This window comes from Neofelis nebulosa, chromosome 2, assembly GCF_028018385.1.
Source record: "Neofelis nebulosa isolate mNeoNeb1 chromosome 2, mNeoNeb1.pri, whole genome shotgun sequence".
NCBI lineage: Eukaryota > Metazoa > Chordata > Mammalia > Carnivora > Felidae > Neofelis > Neofelis nebulosa.
Window position 1 is genome coordinate 28,516,512 of NC_080783.1, and position 27,039 is coordinate 28,543,550.

The 27,039-nt window shown below is 42.6% G+C and overlaps 1 protein-coding gene across 11 annotated transcripts in view; it reads left to right on the top strand.

Moving 5' to 3' along the window:
* The window catches only part of PLEKHM3 (pleckstrin homology domain containing M3), a 199,590-nt gene that overhangs the window by 124,183 nt on the left and 48,368 nt on the right, over positions 1 to 27,039 (top strand). The window contains exons 7-9 of one of the 11 annotated variants that reach the window (XR_009255800.1): positions 15,154 to 15,250; positions 15,808 to 16,159; positions 17,469 to 26,508. The exons of 7 other annotated variants lie outside the window; for them this stretch is intronic. Coding sequence is in view for 2 of the 4 variants with exons in the window: in XM_058707246.1 (XP_058563229.1) it covers positions 15,154 to 15,250; positions 17,469 to 17,470 (99 nt within the window). In the remaining 2 variants the exon portion in view is untranslated. 3 more of the 11 variants (XM_058707246.1, XM_058707233.1, XR_009255797.1) reach the window with 3 other exon arrangements.

Below are 27,039 nucleotides of genomic sequence, written 5' to 3' on the forward strand. Positions count from 1 at the left end.
GTCTGTCCAGCATTTTCACAAATCCATGGAAAGGCTAAATTAAGATAGGGATATGATAAAAAGATAAGCCCCAAGGAATCAGCAGGAACAATACCATAACTCTCAATGCATTAGCTTTCTGCAGTAGCTCTCCCCTTTCCCTGTAAAGTACGTGACAGACCGTCTTCTTACTTACATTGCTGATAGGAAAATTCCACATTTTACCAATAGAATACATTAGTATATGTAAGTTAACATTCAAGGGATTATTGTTGCTCTTAAGGAACAAATCAGAACCCTGGTTTAATAGCTCATTCCTCAGACTGTGTAAGTGATAGGAGAATTCTTCTCAAGTTCCTTCTGTTTGCTGAAAGGAAAGGTCAGATTTAACTTCTAAATTTTAGCTACCTGTGCTCTTGTGACAAAACCTAAAAATGTATATTAATGACTAACTCTTCTGGTGTTACTCACCTTTGGGGCATATGTAAGCTAAGCATTGAATGATTCTATTTGTAAATGATTCATGAGAAAGGATACTGGAGGATCCCATGGGTGAGGCAGTTGGTTAGAGCAGCCCCTCCCATCGAGTCCCTCCACTGCCTACCACCTACCCCCCCAACACGCACCCCCCTGTTGTGGGACAATCTGAGGAGCTGATTTCCCCATCATCCACCTTCCCCCAGCCCTCAATTTCAAACTAGATCTTACCTTCAAGTTAAGGCAGTTTAGATTCCAGTTAATACAAAATACTACCTGGGAAGAATAAATTATTTTGTCACAAGTTCTTTTGTCTTGTTAATAAGGTGAAAGCACAGGATGATATTCAAGAGGAGATATATTTCAACAGATATGATGATGCAAAAAAGATGGAACAGTCTGGAATTTGGAGTACTTACTAAGAAGATGTAAAGTGGGAAGGATGCCAGAGGGGAGGGCCCATAGCACTTAAGAGCCACGAAAAGAGAGAGGAGTAAATCAAATGCATACTACCTTTCCAGAGTTGCCTAGAATGGTCTGAACTGCTTGCTTTATGCTAAAGCAGTGAACACTTACATTAAGCAACTAGGCATGTAAATATTTGATGTATCAATAGATGGACGGATGGATGGATACATTCACTATCCCTAAACTTATTAGCACACTCTGTACCCAAAGAAAAGCAAACTAGTTTTAGCCCCTAAACCAAACTCTAATGCTGCTCTATAAAACAACAATGTACAGAATTCTAAAACCAAGTAAGAATCTACACCTTTTTTGTATTGGGATAATGGCACATTGTTTACTGTTGCAAACTTTCTGCACACTAAACATTCCTAGACAGCTAGCTGACTTTTCAGTTAACTTTTTTGCCCCGTACCCATACGACTTAGGAATTGTCATCTCTGTGACCTAAACATTTGTCAGAATTGGGTCCTACCGTGAAGATTATCTACTCTTCCCTAGCTAGTGAGTGCAGCCACTAAAAGGCAATGTTTAAGACATTTTGAGGCCACTTTTTAAAAACATGCTTTGCTGAATTCTTCTTTGAGGAAGTGTGTGAGTGATCTTGCACGGCCCTGCCCCACCACGCAAACAATCAGAGAAAGTTATTCTCTGTGGGCACTGTTTGTCAGCAGACAAAGGCCGAGCCTAAGTGGGCACCCAGCACAGCTGCCCTTTCACCGAAGAAGCAACAGGTGATGACCTTTCTTCACACGAGGCTGACATCTTTGAATCCACAGTCCACAGGAGCACAGCGCCTCGGTGCCCACAACCGAGTCACCAGTCTCCAAGCCTCAGCAGCCTAAGGAATTGTATTCACAGCCTCTCAGCACCCCTGATCCCCGGACCATTGTCCACCCAGGCATTAGCGGGCAGGGTAACTAATTAGGAGCGTTCGGACTTAACAAGCAGAAAAACAAAGTGTGACAGCTTGCCTGTGTTGTTCCTTGGCCAGGGCCTGTGTCCGCTGCAGCCACCACTGCCCTCAGAAGCTTCTGGGGTGATCTGGGGCAAGATAGGAGTGGGGCCTCCAGGAAAACATCACTAAATCTTCCTTAGCTACTTTAGCCACCGTTGTTCTACTCAGTGAGCTAGAAAAGACCGTAAGTTACTTGGGGGAGGGGAGGGCACACATCATGCCTTTTAAATAAGCAGGTTTTTTAAAAGTGTGCAAGGGGTACAGGGAAGAATTGAATGTCATTCTTTGAAGGATTCACAGGTTGGCATCAGAGCAAATGGAAAACTCACTGTTTCTCAGGAGAGGTGTATCTTGAGTAGGTGCTGAATAGTCCATGCCTCGAATTCAGTCTTCCAGGGGGTTTCAGATCTTGGGGAAGGGGGGAGTGACGACCACTGCTAAGTGCCTGGGCTGGAAGCTGGGTCTGCCGACTCCTTGGCAGAGGCCTTAAATCTCTGGAGTTTTGTTGATCTTGACTACTGTTTTTTTTTGGTGTTTTGGTGATGGGGCCAGTTAGCTGAGCTAAAGCAGGTGATTAACAAGGTAGTGATACAGATTGTTCTTTGTGCCAGCCAGTTAGTCTTTTTTTGTTTGGAGAACACTTTGTCTGTCTGCAGACCCAGGCCCCACACCCGACTACATCCACGCACCTGGTCCAGAGACACAGTAAAGGATTGGGGAAGGTGGGCTGTGGCAGAAAACGTGGTTAGCTAAGGGCAAAGTATTGCCCTTCTTGGGCAACCAGGCCAGAAAGAGGACCATGTGTTGTAAGGGCTGGATAGAGAGCCTCAGTCTCCAGCTGAGAAAGAACTCAGTTGAGATAAGGATTCCAGAAGTCAAATGTGAGCCCTGGAAGTATAAACAGCATGATCATAGGGGAGGTCGCAGCCACAGAGGTAGGTGGTGCTCAGTCAGTGCTGATGGAGATCACTTTCCTGGAATCTAGTTTCCTGGCTCTGCTTCTATTATGGCTTCCAACCAGCTGGGATTTTGTTGTTGTTGTTGATTTGGGGGTTGTATTATTGTTGTTTCCCATTTATAAAAAAGCAGTTATGGGGCACCAGGATGGCTTAGTCAGTTGAGTATCCGACTCTTGATTTCGGCTCAGGTCATGATCTCATGGCTCGTGCACTCGAGCCCTGCATCAGGCTCTGTGCTAACAGTGAGGAGACTGCTTGAGAGTCTTTCTCTCTCTCTGCCCCTCCCCTGCTTGCACGTGCATGCTCTCTCTCAAAAATAAACATTAAAAAGCAGTTATATTACTGACTAGGCAAAGGCCTGCTTTCAAAAACACTTTAAAGATATAGACAGAGTAAGGTTAGTGTCGATCTTACCATTGGTGGAATCAGACCCTCCCTGCCTGGCCCCTCAGCCTGCCGCTTCACACACAAATGTTGTTAGTCGCTAGGAACAGGCAAGAATGAACTGCCATCAAAACTAATCTGTCACGTGGTCAGATAACTGTCACAGTGGCAGTTGCTCAGTGGGGCCTAGTTCCGTGCACGAGTTACCTATTGCTGTTTAACAGATTACCCCAAAACTCAGTAACTAAAACAGAAGTAAACCCTTGTCTCCCAGGTCTCTGCGGGGCAGGAATGTGGGAGCAGTCTAATTGGGCATTTTGGGTTCAGGCTGTTCGGAGGCTGCAGCCCAGGTGTCATTTGGGGCCACAGTCATTGGAAGAAGCCCTGACTGGGGCCGGGGCATCTGCTTCCAAGGTGGGTTACTTCCACAGCAGCTGAAAGTTGGTGCTGGCCATTGATGGGAGCCCTCTGCCCCTCCTCACGTGGGCCCTGCCACATGCTGCCTCGTGGGGGATCTGAGCGAGTGAAAGCCAGCAGAGGCTACTCTTTGTGGGTCTTTGCCTCTCGAGTCAGATAGCCGTCACTTCTGCCATATTCTATTTGTTTGACATAAGTCACTAAGTTGGGCCCACACCCGAGGAGAAGTGCACTGCCACAACCACAGAGCTTACAATTTTGAGAGAGACAGACAGACAGACCAAGCACGAGCAGGGGAGGGGCAGAGAGCGAGGGAGACACAGAATCTGAAGCAGGCTCCAGGCTCCGAGCTGTCAGCACAGGGCCTGATGTGGGGCTCGAACCCACAAACTGTGAGACCATGACCTGAGACAAAGTTGGACACTTAACCGACTGAGCCACCCAGGCGTCCCATAAACATGTTTTAAACCCATCATATCCTATAATAGCAGCCTGTCCTAGCTGTATGCTTCTTTTACGTATGTATTTTGAATGTATTTTTTACCGTTTAAAAAGCATTCTTTTCAAAACAACCTTGTGAGGTCGGCAGCTCTGCCTTGTCTCATGTCCATTTCATGGGCAAGAATGCAGATGTAGATAAACTAGCTGGCTTGCCAGAGCTACGCAGCTTCTGCTAAGTGACCGAACCAAGACTGAAACCAAACTTCCCTGCCTCCTTGTCCAGTGTTCTCTCTGCTGTACCATAGGAGTGTACGTGTTAAGCAGGCAGCCTCCTGAGTAATCTCACACTCTTGGAAGCAGCCACCATGTTGTAAGGAAGCCCAAACCAGCTCATGCACAGAGACTGCAAAGAGAGGCCACATGTAGTCATTCTAGCTGACAGCCCCACTGAGTCCTGGCGGACAGCCGTCATCAGCCACTAGGCATGTGAGTAAAGATACTTTCAAAGGATTCCGGCCTCTAGCTTTCAACTCTTCTCAGCAGAGGCAACAGATATCATGGAGCGGAGAAAAGCCATCTCCACCATTTCCTGCCTGAGATTCTGACTCACAGATTCTGAGAATAAAATGATGGCCTTACACCACTAGGTTTGGGGTATTTTGTTTTGCAACAGTAGACACTGGAACACCAGTAACTCAGCTGTTAGATCACAGCCTCTAGGAAGCTCTCTGAGTTGAAATGTGAGGGTCCAGGCTGAAGCCAGATGGAGGGAAATGGGAGGAGAACTTTCAGGCCGTGGTAGCATCAAAGCCATCAGTGACCTAATCTACAGTGTTTCTATCAGGGAGGCAAACAGGCAAAAGGTTTTATTACTGACATTTGACATTTCTGAAGAATGTTCTGTCTGCATGCTTCAGGATTATTTTGAAAAATTGTCCCAACACACGTTCACGGAACATGTATGATGGGATCACTTGACTTTCCTTAGGAATGAATGTGATAAAAAATCTGAGTCTCCAAGCTAGAGCTACGGAGAGCATGGAGTTCATAATTTTTCTATCCCACCTGTGCTCCTGAAGCAGGAGCCCAGTTCTCAGTCACCAAACCCTTGGCTGCACACCTATTCATTCATTCATTCATTCATTCATTCATCTAGATGTTAATTAAGCATATACTCATAACTACATGCCCAGAGTTATGCTGGCCTTGAAGTTGAGAGCGCATTTTCTCAGGAAAGGACTACTGAGTCTTATGATTACGGTCAAACTCCTGTACTCTGTACTCCGTCTTTGTGTCAAGAACTTCTGGTGGAGGCTGCCCATGACTGTGTTCAACCTAATGACATCCAGCAGGATTTCACCCCTTGATGCCTCATGCCAGCCACTCTGCCACATTTGTAGTTGGTCTTCAAGGGGCCAGAGGGATCTTGAGAAGGCTGTCTAGGGAGGTATTGAAGGCTAAGGAGGTTTCTAGCCTTTTCACCAAGTTCATTCACTGGATGTTGCTCCAGGGGTGGAACGAGGGAGGACGGCAGACTCACAAGACAGCATTAGCATTTGTGTCTTTGATGAAACCACTGGCTGCACGTGATGGTGAGCTGTAGTTCCATCTACGTTTGGAACGTGGTGCTTTTCAAGAATACCGCACCCATCCTTCTGAGGAAAAGTTAGCTGACTGGGGCAGCTTTTCTCATTATTTGTTTTGAAATTTCTGGCCAAGCCCTAGTGAACCATCAACACATTTGCTCCTGGAATTTTAAACAAGATTAAAGTCATTTGTGACAGCAGGGAGGATCTTTATAGCCCAAGAAATCAAGGAAAGGTAGAAGGAGCATCATCAGTCATTCAGGAAGCTACTGAAGCATTAATAAGCCCGGACCTCTGTTAGCTGTTGAACAGGTTTCTTGTCAGTCAGAAATTCACTCCTCTCCCAAGAGCCAGTCATTCATTTATCTATCCATACAAGAAACAAGTGATAAATGTCATATTAGGTACCAAGCACTTCCTGTGCCAAGTGCTGGGGACAGGATAGAGAAGGCACAGCGCCTGCCCTCTCAGAACATTCTCTCCCAGTTCTGTACTGGTATGCCAAGCACATCGGAGGGGCAGCCTAACCATTCCATTCTGCATTTAAAGGAGAGAAATAAGAGAAATGGGGCTTTAGCACAGGGTTATGTTGATCCCGGCTTCCGCAGGGGCCAGGCAAGTGGCATGGCATCTGTGCCTGACACAGGCCCAAGTAGACGCTTCAGGTCGTGACGAGGAGCCAGAGTACATCCTCCTCTGAAGGGGACAGCTGTTACTCAGTAGCTCCGGAGCTGTCATCTCTTCCCGTTTTCCAAGAGAAGCCGGAAATCCGCATTTTTATGTGAAATTTCTTTATATTTAAACACTCTGCAGGCCAAACAAAACACAGCCACTGGTTTTGACCTCTGCTTTATAATAGAGAATGCTCGCTTTTGTTCCTTCAGAACTAATGAATGCTCAATTATGAGAAGGAATTTGGAGGTTGGTGTTAGATTATGCTCCTCAAAAGGCTGCAGACCCCACCCTGAACCCTCGAGATACTAATTGACACACTAGCACAGGCCGACAGCTGGGCTCTGGAAGTAGGAACACATGAGGAAACAGGCCAGCTAGTCCAGGTCACTTTGGGAGGTCAGGGCAGCAGTGCAAACATTAGGAAGGCTGAAGACAAAGGTCAGGTGGCAGCAAGGAAGCCCTCCATTTCCTCGAGCTGTTGGTTAATGAATCATATTCAAAAACTATCACCAGATTCCCCCTCTCTGGCACTGCTTCGTGAGGTGGAAAACTTAAATGGAAATCAAAATTACCATGGCTGTCGGGAGCTTTTCAGAGACCAGCAGGCCAGTGCGAGGCCAACATAGGATGAAGTTTCTGCCTGGAGCAAAGGTCTCCAAAGGATACCTGGTGTTGGGTATTGCAGAAGGGCTGGATGGAACAGGATTATATACTGGAGCCTTGGAGCCCAGCTGCCCATATTCGAATGCCAGCTCACTCCAGACTCACTAGGTGACCTTGAACTAATCACTTGTCTTAATAACTCAAAAAAAAGCTTCATCTCTGAAGCCGGGGATAATAATGGTACCTTCCCCAAAAGTTGCTGTGAGGCTCAGAGGAGTGAACCTACAATGCTGCTTGACACTCAGAGCTTAGGAGCTACAAGCTTCACTGGTGGCCCAAGTACTGGGATTAGTGTTGCTAGGAGAGGTGGGCCTTCCCTAAATGGCTCCCTGTAGCTTTCTTCAGTGGCACCGAGACACTGCATCTGTGGATACCGATGGCAACCGCCACCGCAGAAGTAATGTTTGTTCTACCTGTTTGGGCCCTCAGATTCTGCGTGGGGCTCTCGGCCACTGGATCCTACCATAGCCGCACTGCGGTCACTGCACGCACCAGCGTGCAGGGACCAAGGTCCCTACCAGCACCTTGATAGGGAAGAGAAACCCTGGGTGGGCTTCCTCCTGCCTCTAGGGTGGTCCTAGACCAGACCTCCCCAGAGGAGCTGCACTTCGAGGCCTCCCACCCTCACCCCCTTCCTGCCCAGGCAGTAAGAACTCCCCAGAGGGCTGTGCTAGATAGAACAAGTCAGAAGCACATACTGGCCTCCTAGCTTCACCATCTTTCTTTGGTCTTGCTAGGAGGCCTTCAACACTTGAACCAGAAGCTGAGTTTTGGCTTCCCCAAAATGGTAGGCACCTTCAGTACTTGTCTCTCTGAAGAATGAGTGCCCTTTTGGTGGTGGGTGGGGGCGGGGGGGTGTTGTGCACAGATAATCTCTTCAATTTTAACAAAAAGCATTCTTTAAATTTCGTACAATCCTAGAATGTGCTGTGTGTGTGTGTGTGTGTGTGTGTGTGTGTGTGCGCGCATGCACACTTAAAAAATACTGAGTCCAGGGGCGCCTGGGTGGCGCAGTCGGTTAAGCATCCGACTTCAGCCAGGTCACGATCTCGCGGTCCGTGGGTTCGAGCCCCGCGTCGGGCTCTGGGCTGACGGCTCAGAGCCTGGAGCCTGTTTCCGATTCTGTGTCTCCCTCTCTCTCTGCCCCTCCCCCGTTCATGCTCTGTCTCTCTCTGTCCCAAAAATAAATAAAAAACGTTGAAAAAAAAAAATACTGAGTCCACACTGTTTCTGTAGCTATAGAAGGGAGGAGCTTACCAGACTGAACTTTTGGCAGAAATAAAAAGGACCCATGTTTCCTTCCCACCTGCAATTATAGTTTTACCAGCTTGTAAAGCACCCATAGAATTTGCAGTACATTCTTCCTTTGCAGGAGGGGAGAGGCCCTGCTGTGAGGGTAATTGGCTTTCTAGCTTCCTTTAATGTGCAGGTGGAAGGGACCTGTACTGAAGGGCCTATACTCTTAGGATTAACTGATGTTGAATTGTGTTTAACTTCCACGCATCTCCCTGAATACATGTGTTCCATTAAATCTTAGGAGTGGAAACACAGCTTATAACCTCGGAAAATATCCCCATCCCTATCACTTTTTATGGCTTTACAAAAACAGAGGTTTGTTTTTTTTTTTAATGGATTAAAAAAATTTTTTTTAATGTTTATTCATTTTTTAAGAGAGAGAGAGACAGAGCACAAGTAGGGGAGGGGCAGAGAGAGGGAGACACAGAATCTGAAGCAGGGTCCAGGCTCCAAGCTATCAGCACAGAGCCCAACGTGGGGCTTGAACTCCCAAACCATGAGATCATGACCTGAGCCAAAGTCTGATGCTTAACCAACTGAGCCAACCAGGTGCCCCATAAATGGATTTTTAACCACCGAAGGGATTATGCTCAACCCTGTTTAACCCTTGTGTTAAAGATACATGGCATCTTTAAATGACAGTTTCACACAGTACACCCAACTTGTATGACTTTTTTCCTCAAGCTTTGGCTGTTTACAGTATTCGTACCCAGGAGGAGAATCTCGGACTCTTCACTACTTTATATCTAGAATCCTAAGTTACCTTATTTGTGAAGTGAAAAGGTAGAGTTAAACAATTTTTACAGCCCCTCTCCCAGCTCAAGGAATCCTGGTTCCATGATCCTTAAGAAGTGATTAAATTGTGGAAGCTACTCTATATGTCTCTACTTTCTGGGATTTTCTTGCCAGTTTTCATAAACTAGCAAGGCTCTGAGCATAGCAAGGAACATGGAGTGAAAGCCAGATAGCTGCTCCTTCAATCAAGGGACAAATGTCAAGATTCCATTTGCCAAAGATCAACTGATGTTTTCACTTTTTGTCCTTAAACAGCAGTTTTAATCTTTTCCACAAACTTAATCTGAAGGACAGCTTACAAAAACAAGTTAAATATACTGATTTTACACAGCCCTTAAAAGCAAATTACCTTCTTAATACCTTTCAATCTAGTGGCAACTAGAATAGTCCCCAGCACACAAAAGTTGGCCAGTAAAAATGTGCAGAATATGCCAGCTAGTGAATTTGCTCCTAAATGGGCAGCTTCGATAGGTTATCTGGTGAACTAGGAGTTGGAGTTTGTGTCAGAGCTAAAAGCAGAGAGCCCCTTGCAGCACGGGTGTGCATGAAGGACAATGAAAGAATGGGGCATCATAAGGGAAGGCTTAGACCTGAAGAAAAAGGGAATTCAGGGAAGGAGGTTGTTGAATGGATTCTTGGCTGGAGCAGAGGTCAAGGGTGCAGAGAGAAAGTCTAGGTAATCACAGGTAGTAAAACTACCGATTGGAGTTTCATCTTTTTCTCTTTTTTCTGTCTGTTGCCCTCTGGGGGCAGGGCAGGGGATCATCTGACAGACAGAAGGAGCTAGAAAGGGCCAGGATTCTCAGGCTGCTTGCTTTTTCCCCAAAGTTGTTAAGGCACACTCTCACCGAAGACAAAGGCCTCCCATTTCATAGCACTCAGTCAAGGAGGGAGGAGAGAGACATTCAGAAAACCTACAACCCAGGACAACAATAGTTCATCCTTTACCAAGTAACATAATACTTCCGGCACTTAGTCTTTGTAAAATGAGAACATTGTACTAAATAATTAGATTAATCATAGCTGTTTTTTATTACATGTTTAAAAAAATGTGACTTTTATTATAGAGTGCTTACTTGAGGCCAGACCCTGTTCTAAATCCATGTAGATTACCTCATTTAATCCCAACAGCCCTCTGAGGTAGGTACTATTATTACTCATCTCTTGCCCAAAGTCATTTAGCTGAAGTAGAGGAGCTGGGATTCAAACCCAAGCTGTCCTGTTCTAGTACATACCTTCTCGTTTCCATTTTATATGAAATGTTTCAGACTTATCAAGTCCAAGAATAACAAATACGACCAGCTGCTTGATTACCCCTGCAGTTGAAGGATTCCCTTCTCCAGTGGGCACACACTCTGAACCACTACGTTTACTATTTGCCACCAGCACTAACATTTCTTTATTTCTAGAGGCATCCTGATACCAAGATCTACCTGGCAGCAAGGCCACGCCCTACCATTGCTGAAGCTCCACTAAGTCTTATCACTGGGTAGAAGGAAAGAATAGAAGGCAATGAGGAGAACAGAACTACATAAATGTTCCCATCACAGCCTGAGTACCAGCACCATATATGTAAAAATCCAGTGCCTGGGAGACGCTGCGTAGATGCTGTGGTCATAGTGCTTAGGCCAATTCCTGCCCAGGTTCCCCCAAATAGTCCATAGCCCCTAAAGTTTCTACAGTCTTAACCACTACTGTGGTGGCCAAAGTATTTTCATTCTGTCCAACCCAGTGACCAGTTGTCAAAAACAGCAAACTTCCAGAGCAAAGAACTGGATAACCCACAGAATATATTATAGCACAAATGGGAAAGCAGGCTAATTACATATGGACTTATGATACTGTGAATTTGCTTTTGTTTTTTGAAATTTTGGACTTAGCATATTCTATAGTCATCACTAAGGCTGACCTGTGTCAGTGTGTGTTTATATATTTATAGCTAGTCTGCTTCCAAAAAGGACTTTTGTGGTAGAGCTTCTCTCTCTCTCTCTCTCTCTCTCTCTCTCTCTCTCTCTCTCTCTCTCTCTCCCCCTCCCTCCCTCCCTCCCTCCCTCCCCCTGTGTGTGTGTGCACGCACGCGAGTGTGTGTGTGTTCATAACTGGCTACTTTTAATTCTCATCACTTGCCATTGGTTTGAATCATTGGCATATATACTTATCAAAGATGAGTCTTTGCTGCTCAGGATCCGGCGTGCCTGGAGTTCTGCTAGCATCCCTCCCACAGAATGTGGTTAGAAAACCCAACTCTTCTAGAATTGCCTTCAGCCTAAAGGTTCCCTTCAGCTACTGGAAGAATAGAGGACAAAAATCTGATGCAGCTGACATTTTAGGTGTGTATATAATTTACCAAATTGTTGACCACTCAGCTCTTAGTCAGTGGTCACAAAAGGAATTAGAAACCCTCCCCTGCTACCCCACAACCCAAAGAAGGAAGGGTGTTACTTGGCTTTGGCACAGAAGCCTGCTGGCACACAGTGTCAAACAGCAGCACAATGGTACATTTTGGCCACAGAAGGCTTTGGGGTAGCGGAAAGGGCCAAAATAGTTGTGGCATAAGTTGGCCAAGATATTAAGCAGATCTGAGTTTAATTTGATGTAAAGATAACAACGCGCTTTTTTTTCGTTGTTTGTTTGTTTTGTTTTCCAACTGGCTGCTGCTTTCTCTGTCTCCATGGGACCAAAGATTTCAGCCAGGAGCTAGTTCATAAGGGCATTCAAGTCCTTTCAAAGTGAGACATGCAATGGTCTTTACACGGGCTTTCACGTTTGGCTGGGCAAGATGGAGTAAGGATAAAAAGGCACATGGGGATCTGGGAGAAGCTGAAAATGGATCTTGAGGCTTGAATTCCTCTAGGACTTTGCTTAAGCCACATTGCCTGAGCTTAGAATAGAGAGGCAGGCAGTCTGTCTCCTTGGGATAAGGAAAGATTTGGAACTCGGCTACTGTGAGGTCTTGGCCCCTACTGTGTATTCTGGTTTGTTTTGTTAGCAGGAGCAAGTTATTCTCGTTTCTTGCCTTTGGGGTTTTCTTCAGCACACTTAGAAGCTAGGAGTCTCCACCCCACTGATAGGGTGGACAGAATGGGATAATGAAAGGGGTGGAGAGACAAGTTGATTCAGCTGCTTAGGATGAGGAAGGCCAAGAAACTTCAGGCCTCGGAGCTAGCTTCTGGACACATCAAGGGTGGGGATGGAAGGGGCACCATGAGGACTGAAGTTATCTCTATCTAGGCAAGAAGCCATTCTTCCTAAGAGGCTAATGGGGCCAGCCGTGCTAGTTAGGAAAACCAATTTCTTGTCTGAATCGTGACTTTATTACCTGTGAAGTGGTTAACAGTGGAGGAGAAGCTACAGTATTCTGAAAAGTAGTCAGTGAAGTGTAACCAATCAAAAGGGATTATGAGATATACCTAAAAATGGTTAAAATGGTAAATGTAATGTATATTTACCACACTAAAAAGAATATGTAGCTTCTTAAAAAAAAAACAAAAAGATTAGGAGCACCTTAGGAAGGCACTCCTTGACTTATGCATGGACTCTATTTCATGACCTTCTAAGTATTTGTGAAGTGCTAGGTACCATGTTTTGTGATGTGGTGGATTTAAAATGTGTAAGACAAGATGCTCATTCTAGATGGGCAGTATGCTGACGGGGTCCTCCGAGTGGGAAGGAGATGCATTTAGGAGGAAACGAGCAGTCCCTCTACCCAGGATCTGGAGGTGCCTACCCAATTTCCAGACTGGGAACAGAGACGGTGCAGTTTTAGGATTCTTGCCAAGACTATGCTATGCATTCCCCACATAAAACATTACCGGAGTTCGTTCTTAGGCCTGCTTGTAAGAGTCTTTAAAAATACTGGCTCAGTCAGTAGAGCATGCGACTCTTGATCTGAGGGTCATGAGTTCAAGCACCATATTGGGCATGGAGCCTACTTTAAAAAAAATAAAAATAAAAATGATCTATACGTGGAAAATTCCACCTTGAATGCAAGTCTTTATCCATCCTGCACTCCACTACTAAGAACAATACCTGGGCAAGAGGAAATGCCCAATAAATATGGAGTGAATGAATGAATGAGTTACAGGAAGAGGAAGACAAGTATGAGACTGAGCTCAAAAGGGACTGTATGTTAATTCAAGCCACGATATTGCATAAGTGAGCGTTTGTGACCTGAAGATCTCACTAACATTAATCTTGTGTTTTCTTTTTTCTTTAGGACTATTTAGTCCTGAGTTCAGACAACTGATTTTCGGTAACCGCTATAGTTCAGCTATAGCATGCCCTCTGAAAGGCAGTGGAGCATAATGGTTGAGGGCATGGAGCCTGGAGCCAGACAGCTTGGGTTTACATCTTAGCTGTACCCCTTACCCACTGTGTGATCTTGAGCGGATTACTTAAACATATTATGCCTCAGTTTCCTTATTTGTAAAATGGGGATTATTAAAGTACCTACCTCACAAGATGATGAGATTGTGTTATAAATACGTGAAGTTCAGTTGATTTACAGCACCGTAATAAAGCTTTTATCATGCACCCCGTGACTACAGGTGCTTTCTCTTTTTTATTCTAACAGTTCAAGCTGTCCATGAATAGCAAGAACACTTTAATATTAGAAACTCTGAAATGTTACAAAGGGGATTCCCTACCTGGACAACCTGACATATATTTCACATCCTCTTTCTACCACTACTGCCAATCTTTTCTAGTTTAGATGACCCCAGTTTCTCCATCTCTGACATAGATAATAATTTACCTTATATGGCTGATAAGGGAACCAATAAAGATATAGATAGATATAGATACACACACACACACACACACACACACACACACTGAACTTTTATTGAAGTATGTAAGCAAATTAAGCGTAATAGAAAATGCTTTTTCAAATGGCTTAGCAGAAATCACTAATACTGGCATTTTTAAAAATACATTTAAAATAGTAGTTGACTGGGGCGCCTAGGTGGCTTAGTCGGTTGAGTGTCCAACTCTTGATTTTGGCTCAGATCATGATCCCAGGGCCATGGGATCAAACCCCGCATTGAGCTCCATGCTAGGCATGGAGCCTGCTTAAGATTCTGTCTCTCCCCTTCCCTCTCTCCCTCTATTCCTCTCCCCTGTTTACACACATTCTCTCTCAAAAAATTAAATTAAAAAAAAATGTTTAAAAATACAATACATGGCCATCATGATATAGAGCTAAAACTCAAAAAAATCAGAGTTCAGTGGGGTGATATTGCCAGTAACACTGCATTTAAGAATGATAGTCTTTTCTATTATCAGGTCTTCTAGCATATTCTAGTCATAAATTATACGTAAGTATGCAGATATGTATTATACACAGTCATGTGTTTAAGGAAATGGTCTCTTTTCCGTAATTTGAAAATTCCTGGTAACTCCATTTTATTTCATTAATGCACATTCTCACATGCTGTTAACTACCTGCTTCCTAGGATGCCGTACAATTTATACTGCTGACATGACCTTGTGACAGAATCATGAGTACTACAGCTAATTTGGAATTCTTCAAATATGAATGAAAAACACAGAGGAAAAATTAATAACCTGTGAACGGGGAAGGGCTGGGGCGGCAGAAGCAAGGAAGGAAGGCAGCTTGGCCCAGGAATGGCATTGGAAGCGGGGAGAAGAGAGGGAGCTGGCTGCCTCAAGACATGTTATTTTTACTGTGGCTTCTTGCTCCTCTCCACCCCCACCTCTTCCAGTCTGAGCTTTGAGCACAGTTGAATTTTCACCACAGAACTTGGCTAGGTCTCCTCAGGGACTTTCTCTTTCCCATCTTTCCATAAATTATAGGTTTGCACATGAGAACAGAACAGATGATTCCCATTATCTTTTGGGTTGGGTTAGGATTTTTTTTTTTTTTTTAAACCTGCCCACTCTTAAATGTGTATCCTAGTTCAGGGAGGTGGAGCTTTTGTTAACATAGTGGCACATCCACCAACAAATTGATCCACTCCTCTTTAATAAGATGGTTTTAACCTGGTTTCCTTGACCAGTATGATTACGATCACTTTCCTGGGCCTTTAAATACTCACAGGAAGTCATTGCTCCTGAAGAACCGGGCCTTGCCGGAGCTGTTCACCAGTATTCCCAGCACTTGGAACACCACCTGGCAGAATGCAGACTCTGCATGTGTATGTATGGATATTTTGGTCCTTATTTTAGTGGTGAAGTGACATTTCCAGGACACTAGTATATTTTCATAAACGACCCATTCAGATCATTGTAAAGTAATTGGATAGATCCAAAAGTGTTCATTTTCCCCAGAGCATAGGGACCATTTATAGATAAAGTGTAGAAACTCACTAAAAGCTAGAGCCACTGCTAGTAGTTACTAACGTTTAATGAGCTCCAAAGCGGAGGACTCTCTTTGACTAGATACACAGACCAGATGCAAACTCGAAGGAAGGGGAAAAGGAATTTACTGTATTGCATCTGAGTTTATTGTGCTCTTTGTGGTCTCCTAAAGTATTCAAGCTAAGCTCTCTAAAAGAAATAGGTCCTAGGGAAAGGTGCAAAGAGAAATGAAAAGATGCGGCCTAACTCCACTTCCAACATCTGGAATATTCTATGGCTTACAAACATAATAAAAGTACAGTGAAGGAATTTTTTTTTAAATGTTCTTGACAGTGAGGGAAGAAGTGGGAGAGGACAGATAACATTTTTTAAAAATGCTTAATATTTGATGCAGAATTCGATAGAAAAACTGAGCGACCTTCCTGAAAAAGCAAAACAAATAAGGATGATGACTTGGCCTGATCAGAAGAGAAGTCTAGCAATAAAGAGGTCTGTAGAGAAAAGGGAGGCAAGTTACAAATGGGGGGATCATGACAGCAAAAAAGAAAAGCAGAAGTGTTCAACTTGGAACACTGGAAGAAGAAACAGCCAAAGCTGAGTGGAGAGGAAGAAGAGGCAATAACGATGTTACCAAGAAGCATGCTATAGAGACAGAAGAAACAGTTCCTCCCCTGGAAAATGGACAGGGACTAAAGAAGATGGATATTTTTGAAATCCAGATCCTTCTGAATGAGGCCACCATCAAGGTAAACCCAGAGTAGGGTCTAGAGTTTGCTATAAATTTCCAAGTGACCTTATCTTGTGGTTTAACAAACTAAACATGTATTTGCCCGCTATCTCTTGCCCTACCTAACCTTGAGCAAGATCTACTAAATTAATACCCTCTCTTTCTACTTGACTGCCCTGGCAGTGCTGTTGTTCTCTCTGTACTAAATATAGTTCCAGGGACAAAAGGGATGAAACACATGAAAGGCAACAGCTTAGCTTATGTTAATATATGTCTTTCTTGTTCAGGACCAACTAATCCATCTCAGGAGCCCCCCAGAACGACTCCTTTTTGATGTTAGCTTATTTATTTGATGATAGTAGTGATGAGTAAGTCTGTCCTTACTATATTTCACAATATGAATTAAATCATAACGTGTAGCCACTTTGAGGGTTAAATCCTGTTAATTCTATTGTTTACTCTAAATAGAGGGGACACTGATTTCATAATTAAAAGCCTAATATATTTGGATGGCCTTGTTTACCTAAGTAGCGATTTACAGTTAAGATCCCAAAAGCCCTTCTGTATGGTGTGACCTTTTTGTGTCAAAGGCATCGTGTGGTATGCCTCAAAGGCAAAAATATATCCTTCAACCTTGCTCTTCACCAAGAAAATTGGGCATGGAAGGAAACAAACCAAACAAACAATAAATTGCCGTAGATGCATGTGCACTAAGTTATTCATTTTTACTCAAATTAGTAAAAGAATGGTCGTTCTTATTTCCTAGCTGTTCTTTCCAGAAATACATTACTATATTACTATATGCCTGATACAGCTTAATATAAGCCTTCAGTATCCTAATTTGGCATTCCTCAAAGTGTGGTTTAAGAAGAACAACATTTTTGAGCTCTTAATGTGCTATTTACATTTCTAAGAGATTTGCATGTATCTATCATTCCATCCTCACAACCAGCCTGTGCAGTGGGTTTTATTATTACGCCCATTTCTTAGATGAAAACCTTAGGCAGAGCAGGTAAAAATAATTTGCCCAAAGTCACCAGCTAGGACATGGAAAAGTATCAAAATTCAAACTCAGGAAGACCAACTTAGCCAGTGCTTTTCATTACTATACAAGGACATCTCTGATTTCATGGAATTTCTACCAAAATGCAACTGGTTGGTACAAGAGATGGACATGGCATTAAATGACATTTAATCGCATAATGAGAAAATTATTCCCTTCCGCTCTCTTTCTGTCCTTGAGGTTAAATTAAGCAACGATTTATTTTGGTGCGACTTGAACCCCTAACATCTGCTAATCTTTTTTTTTTTTTTTTCTTTTTGAACAGAGTTGGTAGCAGGCTCAGGGTGTTCCAGCAGTTGTGTTATCTTGATTTTATGGCAAGGGATGCTGGTTTTCCATTTGTGGTATTCATGCAAGGCTTTCATTTTTAAACAAACTTACTTAAGTAAATGACTCCATTTAAATAAAGCATTAAGTAAACAACACAGGTGGAATGCAGCTATGACAACGTTTGTGAAGGTGTTTTCACACGATTGAAGTTTGGGAAACATTGTCCTGATTCTTCTATTCTGAAGTGCACTTTAATGCAATGTTTTTGGCAAACACTGAGTCAGCTTCCTTGTGTTCTTATCGAAAAGATCCCTCCCTCCCTCCCTCCGTGGGGGGGCGGGGGGGGGGGGCTCATCTGCCACGGAGTTTTCACCAGAGCATAGAGAAGAGAGAAAAATATATTGTACTGAACTTTTTTTTCCCCACAATAACCTATTTTCTTTTGCCTTCCTGAGAGTTTTTACTTTATTTTTTTTTGTAGTGAACTTTTAATCACACCTCATAATTTTTTTTTCCTGAAAACATACTATTTCTGCTTTTTTGGTGTTAAAATCCCGTTACCTTCTTGTGAAAGGATAATGATAGTCAAGAGATTTTTGTTTGGTTTCTAATATCCTTACTCGGCAAAAGTAAAAATTAGAAACTTAAAAAAAATTGTACCAATCCTGAAAACATGAAATTTGGGTGCCATTGCTCAGTCACTGTTCATGGTAGGATTCCTGTTCGTTGCCTAGCAGGCTTGAGTACTTCAGGAAGGGTAATGTGGAATCATGCCAATCTCTTTCTAAAGTGCATTCAAGCCTTTTCTTCAGGGAAATTATTAAAGCACTCTGCTTGTGAAATTCTCTTTATTCTCTAGGTTTCTGGTTTTCCTATCAGGACTGCAATGCTAATTATTAATAAAATCCTTTTTGAAAGTTGAGGTGCCCCTGAAATAGTTACTGTGAGCAACCAATCCATTGAAATGCTGATATTTGTTAAAATGTTTATTTCATTTTTCACTTCCAAAATGGAAAGTTCAGAGCACAATTGAGAAATACTTGGTCATTGGTTTTTTGTTTGTTTTTCTTTAATGTTTCTTTAATGCTGCTGTTGTTTCCAGGACTTAAGAGAATAGAGAAGCTAAAAAATCTTGGACATATTTAAGAAAAAAAGTCACTTATTTTTCTTGACTTCATGCTTTGATCAAAACATTATTTTACATGAGATTTCAGAGTTGATCTAGAAGGAGGCCATTGGGAGATGCAGAAAGATTTGTAAAAGGGAGAGGAGGCCCCAAATGCCCAATGTCAAGGAGGCTGGAGTTGGAGGGGTTAATTTTAAGTCCAAAGCACAGACAAGTAGCAAAGTTCAAAGACTCCTGCAAAATTTAAGATGATTTCTCAGGATAAGTCAGAGTCAGCCAGGGAAGATCTGGCCTGTTGAAGGCTGGCATTGGCCAGCAACCCCGAAGCAACAGGATCAACGCCACAGTCAATGCTCTAAGGAAGACAATAGAAACTAGTCAAAGGTCTCAGACTTCCCAGCCCCTAGATCACTCTGTAAACTCAATGGATATGACTGGCTTTCACATTTTTTATTTCACTAACTCTAAGACGTCTGAGTAGCCCTGTCCCTTATGTGGCTTTCCTTGTACCTTAAAGGATCTTTGTAGAGAGGCAGGTTCTCATCCTTATCTACCCAATGGCCTCACTTTCAGCAGCAGATGGCAATGGCATGTTTCTGGCCTGACACTAAGCCCCATGTCCATATGGAGTCTTTCATGATCCAGTACAAAGGGACCTGGAACAGGTCTATCAGACTAATGTCATCTTTTTTCTCTTGGGAGTAGCCATGACCCAGAGAACCTTCAGAAAGCAGGGCCAGACAAATATGTGGATGCTCCAGCAGGCTAATAATTTAGCATCTTCCTCATTGGTACTCTTAACTTACTTTTAGTAGGTACTCAGATGGTATTTAGTATATTTAGTAGATAAGGAAAGGGAGCGACAAACTGATTATCAATAAAAATACATTATACTTCTTTCTGTTGAGAATGAAGAATTACAGGGCACCTGGATGGCTCAGTTGGTTAAGCATCCAACCCTTGGTTTTGGCTCAGGTCATGATCTCACAGTTTATGGGTTCAAGCCCGGCATCAGGCTCTGCTTGGGATTCTCTCTCTCTCTCAAAATAAATAAACATTTTTAAAAAATGAAAAATGTATTACATACTCTAACAGTAGCACTACCTTCTTAACTTACTTGGAATGAGATTCCTAATAAGTATTTCCATAACTCTGAACTGGATGGTGTTAGTCACAGCCTCTCCAAGAGTACAAGCAACATACAAGGATATAATTATAAGGTCATGATCAAAATATACTTAAGGTTTGTTTTTTTTTTTTTTCTGGCTTTCATCTCAGCAAAATGTTTCCAACTTTTCAGATACCAGATTTGGTCACCATCAGTTTTTCTTTTTCTTGCCTAATTGTCTTAGCTAGAACCTCCAGTAAAATATTGAATAGATGTGTTAAAAAACAGACATCCTGGTCTAATTCCTGATCTTAAGAGTAAAACATTTGGTCTTTCATTATTAAATATGCTTTTAACTTGAGTTTTTCATGGATAGCCTATATCTGTTGAAGAAGTTCCCTTCTTGTCAAATGCTTTTTATCACAGGGAGGGGTTGGATTTTGTCAAATGCTTTTTTTTGTTTGCATCTGTTGAGATCATCTTGTGTTTTTTGTCCTTTATTCTATTAATGTGACTTAATACAATATTTGATTTTCAGATGTTAAACCAACCTTGCATTCCTGGGGTGAATCTCAATTGGTTATAGTGTTTAATTCTTTTTTTATGTTGCTAGATCCAGCTAGCTAGTATTTTATTGAGGATATTTGTATCTTTTTCCAACTCTATAGTTCTTAGTTTTGGTCTGCGATTTTTACAGAATCAGGCAACTTTAACATTCATGCAATGAAGCTCGTCTCTTGCACCCACATTAACTGATTGCTCAGATGACTGGTGCATCATTCCAGAATGCTTTTCCTGGCTTACAGGTTCTCTGTACACCTGACATGTGCTTACCACCAAAATGTTCAGTACTCAATATATAAAGAAGTTTTTAAAATTTTTCACTGCTATCTACTTATCCTCTAGAGGAACTAGTTCACATTTGACAGTAATTTAAAGAGTAGCCGTGGAAATGTGAGCTCAATGGCACCGTATTTCCAATTTATTTGGTGATAATGTTGTACAGTTTACCAGTTCATGTCCTAGGACTGGCCGGGTCACACCATAATCTAGCTCTGATGGTGGGGGCTGAGAAGAACCTCCAAATTGGACTCTGGTGTTTGGGTTCATCATCCCTGATAGTCACAGAAGAGAGCTCTCTGGGATTCTTTCCATTTTCTATTGTACCAGCCACAGTTTTGGACAACATAATCACATAACAATATTCAGATCTTCCCCTTTTGTGACTTCCTTTGGGAGAAGGGAGACAGGATGCCTAGCCGAACACATTAGGTACCAAAGCCTTGCCAACTGGTGGCAAAGTCCCACGTGTGGAGCCTCCCAAACTTTGAGTGCAGGGTTCATTAGGATAGCTTGTTGAGCAGGTACTGAGACCTGGATCTGCTTTTTAGTCTGAACGAACTAAAGTGGAAAATGATGTTTGTTACTTGATTGGAGCTTTAGGATTAGGCAACTCTCCTTGTGATAACTCAGGCCTTTTATAACTATTTTCAGAGAAAGAGAGAGAAAGAAAACAAGAGGGAACAACTCTGACCATGGTCTAAAGCCAGGCTTCTGTCACTAAGCAATCAAGAAAAAAGCTCAAGTGGCCCTTGCATAAGTGGGAATTTGCGGTTTCTAAAGCTGCCCATTCCCCAAACGACTAAAAGATGTTATTGGCATTTGGCACTGTTTCCTATGTTTTGCTCTCCTTAAATTTCTCTTTAAAAGGGTTTGAGTTTAAAGGCAGAACCACTGAAAAAATGCAATTGAATCCTAGAGCTGTGAAAGGCCAAGTCCAGAGTTAACCCCAGGAGGCCCCGTTTTGTTTTTGTTAAGGCGTATTCCCAGGGGATGCCAGGAAGTCTAAGGGTAGGCAGAAGAGAAGGAAGAGACTAGTCCAGATCAGCTCTAGGATGGCACCACCATGCGCCAAGGGCTTCCCGCCCTCACCAGGCCAACTGACTCCACGATGTACACTGGAAAGACTAGGGGAAAGGGACAGGAAATTTAGGAAAGAGAACCCAGAGCCAAGGGCAAGAGAAAGAAGACTCGCTGGTGGCACAGCCTCCCATACCACAGGCTGTCATGGGACAGAACACAAGACTTCCAAGGGCTTCTTGGCCCCAACTCACTTTTTTAAAAGTTGTGTTTTCCCCTAGATTATTAAAGTCTACTCATGGCACAGAATTTGGGAAGCACAAACAGTTAGTAGGGAGAAAATGAGAAAATAACCGCCAGGCAGGATGGCAGAGAGTTTCAGATCCCAGCCCTTGGTAAGTCAGACTTTGAGTCCCAGCTCCACTGCTCAGCATCCTCATGTACAGCGAGGGGAGTAAGATCTAACGGTGATGTGAGGATTCAGTGAGATCACATACCTGGCCACAGTTAGCTGCTGCTGCTGCTGCTCCTGTCATTACCATTAGCCCACCACCACAGTTAACAATTGGATACACATCTGGCTAGGTCTTTCCTGTGCATGTATAGGTATAAAACATGGCTTATTCTTTACAGTAGATCAATTTTTATCTTGCTTTAAATAACCTTCAGAAGCACTAGCTCTTTTGCTTTCGTGTGGAAGATTCTATTGCTATAGTTGAATGCCTTTTCCTTATAAATAATACTAGGATATACTTCCTTGTATAAAATCTTCAGCTTCTGATTATTTAAGGTAAATTCAGAAGAGGAATTATTACAGTCAGGGTTTGAACTTTTTAAAAGCTCTAGATACATTTTCCTAAATCTATACCTGCCAACACATCAAGTTCTCTCTTCAGATCTCTGGAGCATCAGCCAGGGATTTTAAACACATACATACACACGTGCATACCAATTACGTTTTTGGTAATTTTAGAGGCAAAAAAAAAAAAAAAAAAAAAAAAAATTCCTCATCACTGTTTGATTTTGCCTATTTTTTTTTTTTTTATTTGGGAAGCTAAATGTGTTTTTGCATGTTAATTACTACATTTAAAAAATTTGATCACATCTTTTGTCCATTTGAGGACAGACTATTTTTTTTCCCCACTGAGTTTACATGAGTTCCTTATATGTTACGGGTCATGTTTTTCCTAGTTTTGTTGTTAGCCCTTGGATTTTATATGTGATCTTTTTGATAAACAGAAGTTTTCAACTTTTATGAGTTCAGATCTGTCCACTTTTCCCTGTTGTGATTTTTTTTTCCCCTGTGGCTTTCAAAGCCTTTCTCCATGGTTGAATCTGATAAATGATAAGTTGCATTTTGTCTTTTCAAATAGTTCATTTCATACATTCAGTAAGAAATTTCTGGGATTTTTCTTCATTGTATAAGTGAGGATAGAGGGGAAATTTCCCCCCAAATGGTTAAGTAGTCATTTCAGGCCCTTTTTTAGATACTCCGTCCTTTCCATGCTGACTTTTGATTCCATATTCATATAATCTAATTACGTGTGTGTCCTGGGATCTGTTTCTGAGCAATCACTTCTATTTCCTCAGCAGCAATTCCAATGGCCAGTACCAATCATGTGAATTTTATGATATTTTCAGGTCTGGTAACACAACTGTATCTTCATATCCTTGTTTTACAAAATTGTCTCACTTACGCCTGCTGTTTTATCCCTCCAGATCAACTTTGAAATCACCTTGTCAACCCAATTTCCTTTTTAAATTATTTTAATAATTGTACTGACTCCAAGTTGAATTTTTGCACTTTTTGTACTTTTTCTTAACAGTGAGAATTTTTAGCTCGGGACTTGAAAAGAAACACATGTAGTTTAAACTTATGTAAGATTAATAAGCTAAAAGAATTAACTTATTTTACAATCTTAAATACAACTATGATTGAATGATCACAGCCAAATGCTGCCAAAACTTGTCAGGAGGCAGTTGCAGAGCCAGCCACTTCCTGTCAAGTTAGGAGCCTTTTACAGACTGCGCATTAAGATTCATTTTTGAGGTACAGAAGGAGCTGAACATGCACCAAATGTTCAAATGCTTCAGTGTTTTTTATTCTACATAATCAACAAGAATGTTAGCTATTCCAATGATAAAATGCTTTTTAAGAGCAGTTCAAAAATTGCCCACTCTGGCCTTTCTGGCTGCCCACAGCATTCATCCTCTATTGTCTCATGTTTGGAGAGCCGACTAGCTCATCCCTCAGGAATTGTGCACGTCCCAGGAGCGCGTGAATCACACGTCCCCTGGAGGCTCTGCTAAAGTGCATGTGGTGTTTAACTGGCAGCAACCCCTCTGCCCTCTAGGTTCACGCCATGAAACCATAACCTCATCTGGTCAAAGGCTTGCCATTTTGTTGGGACAAAGTTGGCATTTAAGTGTTTGGTTCCGGGGCCTGCAGTAGGAATATCCCAGAAATATCCTGTTTCAGCTTTTTGAATACAAAGGTTGAATGCACTTGGAAAGGCCCGAAATGGAAATGGAGCAGGACCCATTCCTCCTTAACAAGTGATCTGTTTATACCCATGGAAGGGCAGCAGAGCAAGATGGGGTCAGGTAGTGGCTAGAGGCAAAAATGCCTTAGAAACTAGGTGGCATTTGGGCCAGGTATGAAAGCGCGTGCCTGGAGAGGCATGGTAATGGAGTAGGAATGACTAGGCATGGAAACCGTACGGGCCCGAGTTGAAACTCCAGCTTTGGTGCCTGTTGGTCCTCTGACCAGGCGACCAGTCCCTGAAGCTTTCTATGCCCAAACTTACTGACCTGTGAAAGGAGTGAAGATGCTACTTATCCTGGGCAGTTGCAGTAAGAATTGGAAGTAAATATAGAAAACATCCAGAACTTCTCCATGATGATAGCAATAGATAGTAGTTATCAAGCAAAACTTTTTGAGGGAATGATGAGGTAGGCAGGCATCATGAGAGCAGGAGACAGAGGCACAGTAGATAAAAACTAGAAGCAAGTTTGCAAAGAGTGGATGTACCTAGCTTGTGGGAAGACCTTGCAGGCCATGCTAAGGAGTTGAGACCTTATCTTATAGGGGCTGAGGAGGCCTCAAGGGGTTTTCATTAAAGAAATACCAGCTCTAGGAACGTACTGGAGTGGTTAGCACCGGGCCCTGGGAGTCCAGCTCCCTACTCCACTCGTTTAAGCTGGGTGACCTTGAGCAAAGGACAGAAGCCTTATGAGCCTCAGTTTTATCACCTGCAAATTGGCAATGATAACAGTATTGACCTTTCAGGGTTCTCGTATATAATAGTTATTTATTTAGTGCTCACAGTGTGCCTGCAAATGTTCCAAGTACTTGACTTGTATTAGCTTAATGGAGAAAATGAGTTAAAAAGCTTAGGGAAGTGACTGGCACAAATTAAACAGTCACTGCTGTGGGGGTGGTACAACAGCTGATGTCATTTTCATCACTTGGTCAGATATTTTAATAAGATCCTGCTGGTGATGCCATAGAGACTGGGTTGGCGTGGTTGGGGCTGGAGGCCGAGAGAGCAAACAGGACAATAGTTTTGCACACGTTTAAAATTTCCTGGAGTTGTACCTAAGATCTGTGCACTATACCTTATGTATGGGATACCTCAATTTAATATATGAGGTAGCCAATGAACCCTCTTCTCCCAGCTGACAAGAAGCTACTCACCAACTTCCTGGAGTTTCAATGAGCTGAGTGCTCTTCACTTAAAAAAATAAAATAAAATAAATAAAAATTAAAGGAGAAAGACTGAGGGAACAAAGTAAAATCCTTTTTTGATTAACCGTGTGCCTGAAGCACAGAGGGCCCGAGGAAAACCGAAACCTCTACGATTTGTACGAAACTCTGACCTGCTTGGTAGTTTTCCTTCACTAGAGCTACGAGCAGTAGCACACGACTGTAGAAGAGTCCTCTCTTCTGGCCCAGTGACATAGAGATGCCGGAAGGGAGAAAGGCAGGCCATTGGGTGGTGTGGAGAAGGAGGCAGATCACGGTTGATCTGCCCTCAGCCCTCTGGAAAACTGGCCCCTTGCCGGGCTTTCTTTCTTCGCACACTTTTCCATTTAGATTTTGCCGAAACTCTGAACATGTCACATGTGAGCATGCTATTCAAAATGCTTTTCTCTTTGAACCTGATCTTGTCTTTGAATGTCCTCCTGTTGTAAATTCACGGTTTTCATTTTTTGCTTAAGGCCAAGTCTAAGGCAGGTCAGTCAGCGCATTGACTTCTCTCTCCTTGGATTCACACCAAACTACGTGACAAAAATGTTCAAGTTGGGGAACAGACTTCCCCTGCACAGTACGCTGGGTGGTATGAAATTATTATAACCTTTGAATATCTGGGGAATGGATAAAAGGATCTGATACCACTACTGTTTCTCCTCCTAGTGACTACAAAAAACACAATTTTAAACTATAGGAATTTGTTCACCAACCAGGTGATCAAGATCAAATAATGTCAGGGGAGGGAGCTGTGAGGGCAGGTCATTTCTGAGAGGGCAGGAAAGAAAAAGTAGAACCGCCAAAGGGCATTTAAAACATTTAAGTGAGATTCATAGAAAATGCAATATGCATCATGATTGCTTACTTACTGACTCCCAGTTAGGTATTTAAAGAGATAAGATTAAATGTCTAGAATTCAGTGATAATTATGTAAACAAAAACCTGACCTTAAATTGCCTGGTATTAGATAGGGCTATTGACACTCCACATATCTTATAAGTCATTCTAATTGAATGGGGCAGTGTTACCTTCCAAAACCTAAAAACACCCATAAGTCAGAGAACATTCTGATTAGACACACAGGTCTCCTTAGATACAAGCATCAAGTCTAATGCAGTCATGACAGGTTCACTGATAGGCAATTTTCAAGACCTTTTGTGAAAATAAACATTATCAGAGACGAGTAAAAACACAGGCCATACAAAACCAGAAAATGAAGGTCATCTACATTTTTGTAAAGTTTACATATATGCATATGCAAATTACATTTCTAAAGCCATGCTTTGTAGAGCTGTCGTTTTTTAACAATTTAAACATTATGAAAGTTAACTTGCATTCATAATGTAGACATGAAAAAACAGAAATATATATATATATATATTTTGAAAGCATGAAAAGGCTAGTTACTTACAAATTGAGGTTTCAGGGACGAGCAGAGCTCAAACTCTTCCAAAATGACTGGAGAGAATAAGGAAAGTAGACTGGCTTAAGGCTTTTATTGCGGTTAGGGGGTGGGCCTGGGTGAGGATTCCGGTAGGAAGCAGGAAATTGGGTGGTTTGAATCTCCTGCAGGTGCTAAGGGAGAACACGTCCCATCAGCTTGCCCAGGTGTGGGGCACAAGAAGAGGCAGGCATGAGGTTTAGAAGCTGTTTACAGGGGCGCCTGGGTGGCGCAGTCGGTTAAGCGTCCGACTTCAGCCAGGTCACGATCTCGCGGTCCG